Here is a 13,973-nt window from a genome sequence, read left to right as displayed (position 1 = left end):
ACTTTTCTATAAAAAAAGTAAGTGTAACGGTATTTCCTGTTACAGTTTACTCTGTAAAAAAGTAACAGTGTTACAGTTACAAGTTCCTCTAACTTAAAAATAACTAGTTGTTACTGAAAAAAGAAACTAGCTACCGGTAACTCGTTACTAGTTACTAGTTACTGCCCAAGACTGCTCGAAGGTTAGATTAACCAAAGTGGGGCGTTTTCTTGTTTCGACCTTGAGTAATGAGCTTCACTTAAAAGCTCACGTGCCTTCCACGCTGTGAATTCTGAGGGAATTCGCAGCGGCCACTAGGTGTCGTCTGAAGCTGCTTATTTTCAATACGAATCATCGTTTTCTCTACTTCAAGCCAGAAAACATAAAAAATATTTCACAAATTGCCCTTACGTGTCGAACTAAAATTATAGTGTGTGGGCTCGGTGTGAGGCCATCCACAAGGGGGCCATCCACAATCTGCATTACAACGGAACTATAGCGCGCTGCATTCATCCGTACTTCTCCCACCATTTAAAACGACATAAAAATGAAAATCCAACTGGCGACTTCATTCATTACCAGCTTACTGAGGCTGAGCTTGAGTTAATCGCGAAATGAGTACAATTTTCTATTAGGACGATGGTGTATGTCTCTGTAGTGATGTCCCACCGGAAATTACTACACGCACTACCGATATAGCGCCACCTATAGGCGCTGTTAGAAACACTTTTTTATGTTTTGGCGTGTTTTCAAGTGTTTGGCGGGTCGACATGGCTGCTCTTCTCAGCTTTTGACCGAACAAATGATCCCATCCATGGATCGATACCAGCCATTTTTCTGCGGCAAATCACGATCATAATCATCATCATCAGCCTGTCTACGTCCACTGCAGGGCACAAGCCTATTCAATAGATCTCAAATTATCCCGGTCCTGTGCTAACTGTGACCAATTTATCCCCGCCAACTTGATCTCATCTTTCTGCCGCCCACTGCCACGGTTGCCTTTTCTAGGGATTCACTCTGTTGCCATTATTCATCAACGATTATCTTGTCTTCGTATACATGCCCTGTCCGCGCCCATTTCTCCTTCTTAATTTCTACTAATTTGTCTCTAACACGCGTTTGTTCCCTGACGTGCACTGCGCTCTCTTCTTGTCCCTCAACGTTACACCTATTATCTTTCGTTACATTGCTCGCTGGGTGGTCCTCAATTCAAGTTGAACCCTTTTAGTGAGCCTCCAAGTTTCTGCCCCGTAGGTGAGTACCGGTAAGATGCAGCTGTCATACACTTTTTTCGTAAGGGACAATGGTAGGCTGCCATTCATTATCTGAGAATGCCGGCCATGCACTCCACCCCATTCTTATCCTTCTAATTATCTCTGCCTTATGGTTGCGGTCCGGGATCACTACTTGGCCCAGGTAGATATAATCGCTTATAAACAGCGTTCAAAGAAGAGCGAAAACTAAAAGTGCGTACAAGTTTTGCTGGAAGTGCTGCCGATATACCGTCAAACCTTCCGATACTCAAATCTCAAACGAAGAACGAACGCATGCTACATTTTTTCGCGTACTAAGTAAACGCCTCTACGAACGATTTAAATGTATACCGATTCGCGGTTTATGAGACAAAAGTATATTTACTATTGTATTCCTCTTTCATAATCAACGCGTGTATTGTCTTATATAGAACCTTTTCTGTTCCGCAATCTCCAAGTAACCGTTCTGGAACAATGGAAACCCGAATTCACGCACGCGCCGCGTCTCTAGGTGTCATATTCGAGCTTTTCTGTCGACCAAGCGATACATTGGGAAATGCATTAGTTTCTGTACAGGACGCCATCGCTCTCACTAGGAAGGATCTCGCTTTAATAAAAGGTTACGAATAAATAGACCGTCAGATCGCCTAAGAAGACTTGACATACAGCATTGCGGGTGCGCATTGATTCCGCATGTGAAAATATTGCCTTTTCTATAAAAAAGCATGGAGTTGCACAAGGAAAGGTCTATCCTACGTGAATTCACCTTATGTTGCAAATAAGCTATAGCTGTTACCTGAATTTCCTTTCCTGTCTAGGAAATACAGTGCCATCGGATGCCAAGAAATAAAATATTGGTGGTCAAAGGCTCCCGAGTATAGGCTATTTTTCCGTTGTAAACGCTATATACCACTATGTAAACATACTAAAAAAGGGACGTCCCTTCTATTTTTTAAAATCTGAGCCATACATTAGTGCGGCAGCCTTCGAAATAAAGAACATTGCTTAAACGGGGTTCGATGTTTTGCTAAATAATTTTTATAGTTATTTGTAAAGTATTTGCACATGAGCTCACTAAAATAGTTTCCAGTGCACATTAACCTGATTTTCGCAATGTATATAAAAGTTCTATTTTCTGATTTCCTGCTTTCTACTGCAGTTACGGAACACGAGAACTCGAAAGAAGTTGTCCACTGCTACTTCAAAGAAGAAGTCAGCGGAAAGGAAAGTTCCCAGCGCTGTGACGATCGCGGGTCTGACATGAGCACGTCGCTGCGTCACAACTATGCGTGGAGAAAAGAGGCTTTTCTGCATACTGAACGAGAAGTTTGGGTTAAAAGGGCAAGAGAAAGCATTGGGTGCGTACTGCTTCGAATGTATTTTATGGCCTTACCAGCGCAGTTTAAGCACTCTATGATAACGATAAATTAAGCAGCGCACAAGGATATTTTTCACAAGTCGGTTTGCAAGGCTTCTCGCACTGAATATAAGTGAACCTCTAACAACAACGCACCGTGCCCCGTGAAATATTTTGTTACACTGAGAACATTGAGAAATAGAGATTGTTTTACACCTGGGAGCAACAAACTGGCAGGAGAAATTCGAATTCTTTTTGTTAGTTCATGAAATGTGTAAAAAAGGGTTACGCGAATGAAGGTTGAACAGTATAACATTACGTGCTTTAACTTGCTGCACTCACGTCTTTTACATAATTCAAGCACCGTCATTATACGCAGAGTGAAGCCTACGCGCTTGGAAGAGCATAAGAATATACATTTCGCCGTATCACTTTCAGCCACGTATACACTCATGCGCGCACACTTACATACATGCGTACATGAATAGATGCATATAATACATACGGGCGTAGGAACATACATACATGCATACATACATACATACATACATACATACATACATACATACATGCATGCATGCATACATACATACATACATACATACATACATACATACATACATACATACATACATACATACATGCATGCATACATACATACATACATACATACATACATACACACACACACATAGACAGATTCCTACATACATACGTACTATGGGGATAAAATGAAATATGAACAAGGAGCGCCTGCATTTCGGCATATGCAGCGCTCCCTGGCGACGGGCCATGTGTGCACAGCAGGCATAAGGTTGGGAAAGCCTTCTGGTAACTAATTCTTACTACGCAGGTGCAGCCCCTCGCTTAGAATGCGGATCATATAGAAAAACCGCGCGTACAGCTGTTGGTATTTCAATTTATCACGATAGCACATGCACACATGCTTCAATACATACACACACATACGTACATACAAACGTAATGTATACATACATGCATACATGCGTACATGCATACATGCATGTATGCATGCATGCATGCGTACGCATGTACGTACGTAGTCTGGTTGTGGAAAACTACTAAACATGCCGAAAGTGGCAGGGATAGAGAACTTGTGTAGCCATTCGGTTTTGTAGCTCTGCATCTGATATACTTGCTGGAGCGACATGTCATTCTGAGCGAAATAGTCGGACACTACGATCACATCAACGTTGGAGTGCACCTCAGAGCCATTCGGCTACCTCATACCATGTAGCAAAACAGGAACCGGATACCGTGTGGGATCAGCGGGAAAAGAAAGCCCAAAAGAAAGGTGCCACCACTGCACTCAATGAAGACACGTTTTAATGCCTTAGGCTTCGACAGAGGAAGCAACTATAGTCGGCGATTTTAGAAATATTTCTTTGCTTTTCATTCAAGTTTTAACTGCGCTATTTTCGCGCGTTGCCAGTGGTGGGGCAAGAGTTATCGTGGTTGTTATTCTATGGCAGATGCTCACTTCACTTTGGCAAATCACTTGGAATAAGGAGCTTTGTGGGGGTATTGTGCCTGCTTCACAAAATTAAAAAGAAACTGTGAATTGAAAAAGCAAAAGTTGTTGAATAGTGTCTGCCACGCGACGTGATGGCATGTTAGTAGGAAAGGTGCCAACCAGCCGCTCAGGGAAACTTTGTGATGTGCCAGTCCTCTTATTGACGTAAATCGCATTACAAGACAAAGAAACTAAAGCGAAGCCGGTGAGGCAAACATGGCGTGGCAGAAAAGAAGCCGGTCGAAATTATTCGCGTCAAACTAAAAAAACAAAAAAGAGCAAGAGACGCAAATACGACCAGTAGTAAATTAGCAGTTGATAATCAGTAACGCCAATTTTCGCCTTCAAAACACGCAAGTCTTAGTTTTCCAAATATTTTTTCGTCCTGCAGGTAGCTCAGCTATGATGATGCTAATAGTAATGATGGTAATAAAACTTGTCGCTTATTTTTCTCTACTGTTTTCTTTATGAAACAGGCACATAAACGGTGTAACTGCGCTGAATTCGAACGACAGTGACTGGAGCAGTTCATGCGTCACGCTTTCCGTGGTTGGATTTAAGCCGCGGTTCTTCAAACGCAATTGCAGCCACTATTACACTGCCATCTGCCAAGACCACAGCGGATCACTGGGTAAGTTACCAACGCCAAACCCAAATATAGGGTACCCACTGTGTATTTGCGTAGATACACAGCGACAGATTCAATATGTTTATTGTCGGAGATACATATTCTGACGTGTGTCTCTCGCCTTGGGCTCATCGCCTTGTGTGCATCGCCTTGTGTTGGTCACCGCTGGTATTACAGCGGATGCGGGGCCGAGAGCAGCTCTGGTAAACAAAGAAGCCACTTCGTCGATGGTACCTTAGCTCAGTGCATCACGCTAGTTACTCAAAATTGATTAGCCGCAGTCGCTATCTGGTGGTAGATTCAGTGGATTCGTTTGTTCGTCCCTGCGATATTCCGTTCCGGGATAGGTACAAGCCAGACATGTGCACTTCCGGTTCGACGAGAAACGTTAATTCAACATGTGACATGCGGCGCCCCGCCTTTAAATCGACAAAAAAGATTCCAAGTCACCTTCATTTACGCGAACAATGCATAGAAGTGGGCCGAAAGAACAATTTGCAGTAAACAAAAATCACGGGTCTTGCAAAAAGATTTGCACTGCTGCGGCTCAAACAAGGCCGTCCACGCTAAATCACTTGGTTCTACCCCTACGCCGCCCAGGCTGAACAGCGGTGTTCTTGCACCAGTTGTTCATAAGAATACTAGGAGTCTTCCAAGTGAACCAGTAGGTTGCGCTGGGTGGGTACAGGAAGTGGGGGCTTGTACCCACAGGGGAACGGTATCGCGCTTCGTCTCTGTCCCTGAAGAGACCCCGTAATTGTGAAATCCCCTGACTCTCCTTGTACGAAACTGCCACGTTATTTTCGAAAAAGAATCTTGTAATTAGGTTAGCAAGTACAAGCATTAATTTTTATTTTTTCATTTGCTACAGTTGTTAGCCTAGAAAAAACAATTGCAAAAGGACTGCAGGAAAAAACTACTGCAAGAACTACTGCGTCGTAATGTGTCTTCTCTTTCCCTCGTGTAGCGTCTACAAGGCTGCTGTTCAAGAGGGAAAGAAATATTTTCAGACATTGTCAGTGTCGTAACTATAGTTTCTGAATTTTTTAAAGCATGTTTTGGTCTAAGGGGTATCGACGTCGTGGTCGCAAGCGCCTAACAAGGCGCTTGAGACCACGATTATGAATGCTTTCGACCATCAAAGCTTGCGACCTGCGAGCATGAATGCTTTAAGGCATTCTGCAGAGCCCATTAAGTGGGCACAATCATACACAATGCACTTAGGCGAACATTAAAAATGGTCCGGTGGGTTTGCAAGTGCATGTTGTACAGAGTGGGAAGGCGGTTGGGGAATCGGACAAACGTCTTTACCGTGGTGGATGCGCCAGCAGCGGTGCGGGCTTTCATTTTTCACTTGGAAGACTTGCGGGAATACGTTACGGCATGATAATGAACCGAAAAAGGAACGGTCATACATCGAAGAGGATTTCTGCTATGTTTAAAGAGTTGAGTCTTCTCTCGTCAAGAATACCTAGATCGGGATTTAGTGGCGAAGCTGTACTGAATCTTTTCTGATGTGTCAGTGCTCGGAATATCTGAGGTTATTCCAAGCCCCGTGTTGCCCAGAGTAGAAACATGCTTGCGATTGCGCATTGTTGCTGGCTGCGACGTGGCGTGCTGACGATTATGAAATTGGCTTTAGGTTGGCTGCGGCCCTGATCATGGTCATGTGGTGTGAGTCCGGCAGCTTGCATGATGATATCCACAAGCGTAGCGATCCTGACGGAGGCGAGTGCCACCTCGTCACGTGGGCGAAGAAACACTAACATTATTTTCCCGTTAATGGAGTGGATGGAGGCGTACTTGGTTGAGGATGAGGTTGCGGCGTGTTTGTTGAATTTTATTAAGTGCGGTAAAGGGGAGCCAACTGGTGGCGAGAGCGCGATTGCCGGCATTCGAGGTCGTGCGTTCAAAGCGGAGGCGCAGTATAATCCAGCCGGGTGGCTTGAGTTATGGCTGCTCGACTTTGATGCGATGGACGGTGCGCTTCAGTTTGGAAGACGAAGGAAGCGTGAGCAATTGCTTAGGCGGGACGATTAACTACGGGATGTACAAGCGGTGGGGTGCGCCGAGTCGGCGTGGAGTCGGCCGCCTTGCCAAGTCTGACGGTGGGGCTTAGCAGTGTAGCAGGCGTGGTGAAAAGAAAAACTGGATAAATTTCGCTGGGAACGTCCGATGGCCACAGATATTGCGTCAGCGGGCTCCTTGGAAGGTTAGGGAGCTGGTAGAACACTTTGCGAAATGAGAACTGTGGAAAGGTAGCAAACAGAACGCTGAAAAGCGGAAGCCGATACGTGCCACGTGTAGCTGCAATGGTCCTTGCCTCTTTCCTTCGCGAACGGCTATAATTTTGTTACTTGATGGGGCATAGTGTGGTTGTTATTTTTAAGTGTGTGACCTTAAACCGCAGAATATTTCTTTTTTCAGATTACATGTACCACTACCATCGATATTTCCCGAAAAGTAATTACACCAATGCAGCCATGCTGTGCCACAATCGCAATAAAAGCGTGCTTGGTGCCCCACTGCGCTACAGTACTCTACTGGAACTGTTTTACTACATCAACAGTATAACTCTTCCAATACACAATTTTCACTTCATTTGGGACGGAAGTTTCAATCAGTAAGTATTTGGCCACATCAAATTTTGATACCAATTAGGGCAGTAGGATGAAAAGAAATTCCCTCTCTCCGACAATTTAATTTTTGCTTAGTGTTCTGTGGCGCAAATTCTGCGTTTGTTAAATACATATAGGATTACTACTGTCAAATGCTTCTCACGCTGCACCTATTGTATGAGTACCTATCTTTATAGCTACTGTTTCTACGGAAGGATTGCTGGAGAGCTCGTCGACTGAGGCCACTGAATATACTATAGAGTGCACACAGTAAAACATGAGGTCATGGCCAAGCTCGAAGCCTCGGCATTTGGTATTGTTTTGCGGGGCAACATTCTCAACCCAGCCTGAGTCGGAACACCACCTTTCGTTGTGTTTTCAGGTAGGGACATGAGTGTTGAATTATTCTGCGGTGGTAGTATAACCATAACTCAAAATTGAAAAGGCTTCATACAGTTCAGACTTATCCACACTGCTGTGTTTGGTTTTAAAGACGCTGGTCTTGGGCTACCTAAACCCGAAAATTTTGGTCTGTCTGTCTGTCTGTCTGTCTGTCTGTCTGTCTGTCTGTCTGTCTGTCTGTCTGTCTGTCTGTCTGTCGGTCTGTTGATTCAGCCACCCGGGCCAAGACATTAAACAACTCTGAAGCAATTAGCTTTTATAAGCAAAGCCTTTTCAAACAATAAATCTTGTGCCATACTTTACCATTTCAACTGGTGAGCAAAAAGAGATCCTTAGGCATTGTTTGAGGCAAAGCATCAATAGAAGCAGTGTTTTTTTTTAATTTGAAAATAGATGTGTCCCTGATTTTTGCGATAGCAAATAAAAAAGTACCCGTTAAAAACAATATTCTGACCCAATAATGCAAAACCAGCTCACGACCGACCCTAGACCTCCGGACGGCATTCCAAGTCGAACAGCAACGAAATGTTCTGATAAAAGGAGAGCGAGCACTGGAACACGGGAATATTGAATTCACTTGGGCAACTTTCCACCTTATTTCTCGTGGGAGGAGTGAGACGGGGAGAAAGAGCTAGAGAGGTGGGCGGGGGACAGGCATTCACGCGGCAGGGGTGACAGAAAGCTATCGTGTTTCGATCACATTTGCAGCGAAGTGAGAGGATACGCAGCCAACTTTTTTATCAATTGCAACAAGCAAACTTCTTAAGTGCACTTTTTTTAAAGAATATTACGAGAGCCCCTAAGAACTTGGCATGCTTTCATGATTGCGAAATTATAGCGTCAGATTGCTGAGGGGGTTCTTTCATTAGTATTATCATGCTTTTCTGTGCTCATCCTTTCCTTCTTTTCTCGGTCTTTATAAATCCACCAGCAGCAGCGCTCGCATCTCTAAGCAAAGCGACATTTAAAGGGAACATAATGCGCTGCCCCCAAATTTCCCTGTTGTGTAATTAGCAGTGTCAAATGACTAATGTAGTCCTAAATAGATTTCTGTAACTGATGTTTTGTGTTCGGAGATCACAACGTCTTTCCTGCGGTCTCCCTTTCCTTTGCGTCTTCTGTGCGTACCCACGTTAGCATCACCAAGATAGGGAGTCATTTAACGCGGCTGTATTTTGCTATCCGGCTTATCGCTACTTCTGTAATGGGCATGCTGAAATTACTCATGCAGTTCGGTAAGTGTAACTTTTTGTAGGCAATTTTTGTCTTCTTTGGTCTCTTTCTTTATGTTTTGAGCCATCGACAATATTGTGAGCCATGCGTCGGCATTCTTTTTCTGCCGTTCATATGCCAAGAACGCCAGAACTTTACCAACTCCATCATATAATGCTTCCGTAATAATTAAGGGCTCTCCTAACTGTGCAGAAAACGTTCGAATTATTACGTGCTGCAGTTTCCTAAGCAGTTGACATCATGTGAAAAAGCCTCAACTGATCGGTATGTCACCGCCTTATAGTGAGAACAAGGTGCGAAAAAATCAAAATGTCATATGCAGAAATGTCCAAAATCTTAGTTCTCGCGGTATTTAACTCCTTGTTAATATATCCACCTCTGTTCGGAATCTGCAAGAACTAATCTCTTTCAGGCAACACGTAGGCAACCGTTGTGTGGCCATCGAGTGGTACGACTATGGCAAAGGTGCTACCAGTATGCCTTGCTCTTCCGTTTTGGGGTATACATGTGAGTCTTAAAGTTCATTATATTGTTTTTGCATTCCCACCAAAGTATCAGACGTTTTGCTATACATTTTGTTTTGTGTCCTCTACGCCTGCCTCGTTTCCAACTTTCCCCCTGTGCAAAGAATGCTCTCTTTCTTTGGCGCATATAGTTAAACGCATCGGTGTTTTTGTGAAACGTAGAAAACAATTCCAGCGCTTTCTTTCTGGGATGTGGCCCTCACGCCTATAGGGACTGAAATACACATTCTGAAAGTTCTGAATCTGTTCGCGCGAGAGTTTGGTAATGTTAAACAAAGGGAAGTATAATGCTTCCTGGCCGCGGCGGCTTCTTTTCTGAAGGAGGCGAAAAGCAAGAACGCCCATGTGTACGAGATTTCGGCGTACGTTAAAGATCTGGAGGCGGTAAAAATTAATTCGGAGCCCTCCACTTTGGCGCGCCTCATCGCCTGCGTAGCGTCGGTGCGTTAAAACCTCTACAATCAATCAAGTTAGTGCTGCCTAACTGAACGATGCCCACATTAACCCAAATTCGCTTATTCCCTCAAAGGTTTCGTTTGTTGATGTGCAGCCTTGTTTGCAGGGTACCCCCACAGCACCAATTCCATATCAGCCTTACTTTGCACACACACAAAAAAATCAAAGCCAGCTTGCACAACGGTGCAAGCCTGATGTCCTGCAGCAGAGCTGTGTCCGTCTCACTAAGCTAAACTCGACGAGCGCCGTATAGATCCCTAAAACCCATTTGCCCTGTGTATATATGTGGCGCTCGTCACTAGAAGACCATATCAACGTAAAGTAAACTATATAAATGCCTTATTTCTACAGTGCCCTCTTCAATCATCATATACTTCATCCTTCGCGGCCGCAAAGTCCTCGCCGAGCGCTCCCTTTCCGTTGAAGACCTGCACTTCTTCTTCTTCTTCTTCTTCTTCTTCTTCTTCTTCTTCTCGGCGATTGCATTTTCGCATGGCAGCGCAAAGCGTCTCCTTACAAGCCACCGCTTCGCGCGTCCAGATCTTCTTCGGTCGCGCCATTCTCCATTTTCGCGGCACACAGCTGAATAGAGTGTGGCCGCCGCCGAAGCGACGGTTCCCAGTTTTATGAACGCACGTGGTTGCCCCTAACAACGCGGAGTGAGTGAGTGAGCTCGCAATCAATTGCTTGTGATTGTGAGCTTTTTCTTCATTCAAGTGGTTAAGTTTCTAATTTGCGCAGAGGGCGCATTAGCCCTCTTTACGCCGAATTCCTTGCCAATGCCCCACGTGGATACGTGGGTCCGGGCGTTCTCACGAAACGCAAAGTTCACTCTTTTTTTCCAACATCTACTTCCAAATTTTTTACAACTCTCTGTTTTAATATATGGTCTTTCTTCAATCAAATGCTTAAGTTTCTAATTCGCAGCTTTGGTTAGAGGGCACATTAGCTTTTATTACTACGATTCCTGACCAATTCGCCACGTGGCTACGTGACACCGCTATGCACGCTAATGTGTGCTCGGTATTTTAGATGCGAACGCATCTCATTCACTCGCCTTGTCCCTGCATCCATCCGGCGTTGTCGGCGTCCACCCGTCCCCCATTCTCCTCGCCGCGCCAGCTGCGCTTTCCGCCGCTCACCCCCTCTCCTCTCCGATAGCGAACACTCTCTCGCGAGGGGCATTGGATTGGATTCGATTGGCTTGGCTTTCGATTGGATTGGATTAAAGTTGATTGCGTTGGATTGTGTTGCGTCATAGCCGCGGCAGACACACTGGCGCCGGCGCGTCCCCTCACCGTTATGCGCGCTATAAAACGCGGTGCCTGCGCCGCTCCGCTCCATCGTTCCAGCGCATTCCTCCGCTGCAACGTGAACCCCCCATGCGTCGCATCTACACAGGGGTTCTCGCGAGGGGAGGTGGGAGTTTTTTTCCTTTGTCCATTAACTACACAACCCAAAGCCCTATACTTCTGAATTTTTTACGAATTCTCGCTTGCGATTATATGCTATTTATGCATTCAGATGCTTAAGTTTCTAACTTATATTTTTGTGTAGCGGGCGCACAAGCCCTCCTTACGCCCAAGTCTTGGCAAATTCCCTACGTGGGTACGCATCCACGGACGCTCTCACGAAACGCACGCCACCGTGCGCTCGGCATCTTCTAGGTATTTTTTCTGCTCAGTGACAGCGCAACGAAGAGCTTTAACAGCTGTGCTGTTAAATTCACAATTGGCGGAATGCCAAAACTGTCAGTTATAATCTTCCCAACGTCACCTTTGCTGCCAGTGTGGCAATGGCGAAGTCACGATCTTCATCAAGCAGTAACCTAGGGGATAGATAAAGAAAACGCTGACGGCGTGTGACCGGCCAGCTTTGTAGCCGTTTTCCTCGCTCTTGCTCCTGTTGTTCGCGGGCATGAAACACCTGGTTTTCACGTCTCAATCTCTCACCGGTCAAGGTCACAGTGCCATTAACGCGTTTAATTGTTATAACAGCCTGAATATAGATGGTTGATGGAACGCAGTTAATAAATACAAAACACAACATTTTACACAAAACAGAAGTTAATAAAGTGAACTTAAAAAATAAAAAAAATCACGGAAGCTTGCACCCACGCGCAAGACTTGAATGGCGAAGCTGCTGCAGGTGAGCATTGCCGGGCACATAGTTATGGTTTAATATTGTTTATTTGCATGGTTAAGGTCTAGTAATCGTCGTCATAGAGATCGAAGAAGTCACCGTCTTCGTCGCGGCGAGTGGTGGAGGCAAAGTCACCATTATCATTGTAGACTTCCACCAGCTCTTCGTCATCGACTCGAGACAGCGGTGGCGAGATCTGCAAGTCGTCTTGGGAAGGTGTGGCACACTCGCACCATGTGTCCAATTATCCATAACGGCTTGTAGAGAATTCGGTGGCCGAGGTGACCTCTCCAAAGCTAGGTGTTTTTTAGAGGCTAACACGCCCGAGGGCTCTTCTACGGTACCCAGCGCATGCGCACGACGACACGAGGAAGAACGAAGGAGGGGCGTAAGCTATGACGTGTCTTTCTTGTTCCGAGAAAGTGTTGTTTTTTTTTTTGCTAAAGCCACAACGCGTTCCGGGGACGCTTGGCGGTCGCTACGATGTACGCACTCACTATCGCTTGGCATTTTCTTGGTATTTTTTGCTGCAATCATAAAGTTAGGGCGTGTAACATCAACTCCACCGTTCATATATGAATGTTAAACACCTCACCCAAAATACGAAGACGGAGACAAGATAAACCTAGAAAAAATAATGGAAACATGAATACAAAATTGTGAAAAAAGACAAACCGGGAAACGCCGTGGATTCGCGAAAAAAATGTATAATTAGCGGTGTTGATAGATCGTCATAATAGTCGAACTCCATATATTTGGCCAACAAAAACGCGAAAAATCAAAAATAAAAATTAATAAATGATAAGCAAGAAAGAAATAAAAAAATATGCGTCGTATTCACCACCTTCGAAAAACGAAGGCTAACAAACCCCGGCAATTAAGAACAGTAACACGAATAAAAATGATCGAAAACGGACCAACTATGTAATGCCCTGCGATTGCACAAAAATGTGTAATTTTCAAAGTAAATGCAGTTAATTGCTATGAATGCGCATAAATCAAAATTCAGGAACAAAATATTTTGAGACATCAAGATAACCAAACGTCTTTGGCTACTCATACCACGGGGAAGGTGGAGTAATCGCAAAAATTCAACCTATACGAATCAATGAAGAGAAGAGGTGTAAGAATTCTGACAATTTATGGACAATTCCTTGTGTTCAATTCCTTGTATTCACAGTAAATTCGTTGTATTCTTTGTTTTAATTTTCCAGAGAGGGGTATATATGGGGACGAGTGATTGAAGGATCCTGGAAGGGGCTGGTTGCCTCATGTAACCAGTGGATACTTGTGCTTCTTTTATGTGAAGTAGAGAGGCATACATAGTTAATTATTAGAAACTAATACTAGAAAGCACTTCCTGCATTGCTGGCACGATATTCGAACTACGTCGAAATACACACCCGTTCAATAGATGGAACAGGAGCCAGAAGATAATACCGGTACGGTAATGACACCTTTTTTTATTGCAATATAGTGTTCCCGTAGGCATAAATACTACGTCACAGGTATAGATTAACCCCCGTTTCGTGAAGAAACGCAAGGAGGGAGGGATGATGGGGTCCCCAAATCCACCGATGAGGTCAGGTGGTCTGCCAGGGTGGAGGCCTGTGCCTCGGAGGGGACACCCGAGGGGCGGGTAAAATCATATTCACCGCCGTACATTAACAGCTGAACCCACCAGACATAAAATCAGTTACAGGGACACTTCTTGCATGCGTATATGCAAGTTATATCGCATGTGGCATTACTCAATAATTTATTGTAGGGTTTAACGCGCCGATGCTACACAGGCGATGAGGCGCCCCGTATGGGAGGGCTTCGGATTAATTTTGACCACCTGC

The 13,973-nt window shown here is 44.7% G+C and overlaps 2 protein-coding genes across 4 annotated transcripts in view; one reads left to right on the top strand and one right to left on the bottom strand.

The window, feature by feature from the left end:
• Positions 1 to 13,973, top strand: part of LOC144170482 (uncharacterized) — a 78,201-nt gene that overhangs the window by 26,601 nt on the left and 37,627 nt on the right. For both annotated transcript variants that reach the window (XM_077700316.1, XM_077700315.1), the window contains exons 5-8: positions 2,395 to 2,593; positions 4,603 to 4,757; positions 7,182 to 7,377; positions 9,420 to 9,514. In XM_077700316.1, the coding sequence (XP_077556442.1) occupies positions 2,395 to 2,593; positions 4,603 to 4,757; positions 7,182 to 7,377; positions 9,420 to 9,514 (645 nt within the window). The remainder of the gene's footprint in view (positions 1 to 2,394; positions 2,594 to 4,602; positions 4,758 to 7,181; positions 7,378 to 9,419; positions 9,515 to 13,973) is intronic.
• LOC144170483 (uncharacterized) overlaps positions 1 to 13,973 on the bottom strand; it is a 42,375-nt gene that overhangs the window by 24,587 nt on the left and 3,815 nt on the right. The window lies entirely within an intron of this gene.

The sequence above is a fragment of the Haemaphysalis longicornis genome, unplaced genomic scaffold (assembly GCF_048455015.1).
Source record: "Haemaphysalis longicornis isolate Haplotype H1 unplaced genomic scaffold, Haemaphysalis longicornis Haplotype H1 scaffold_2, whole genome shotgun sequence".
NCBI lineage: Eukaryota > Metazoa > Arthropoda > Arachnida > Ixodida > Ixodidae > Haemaphysalis > Haemaphysalis longicornis.
This window is presented reverse-complemented; position numbering and strand designations above follow the sequence as displayed.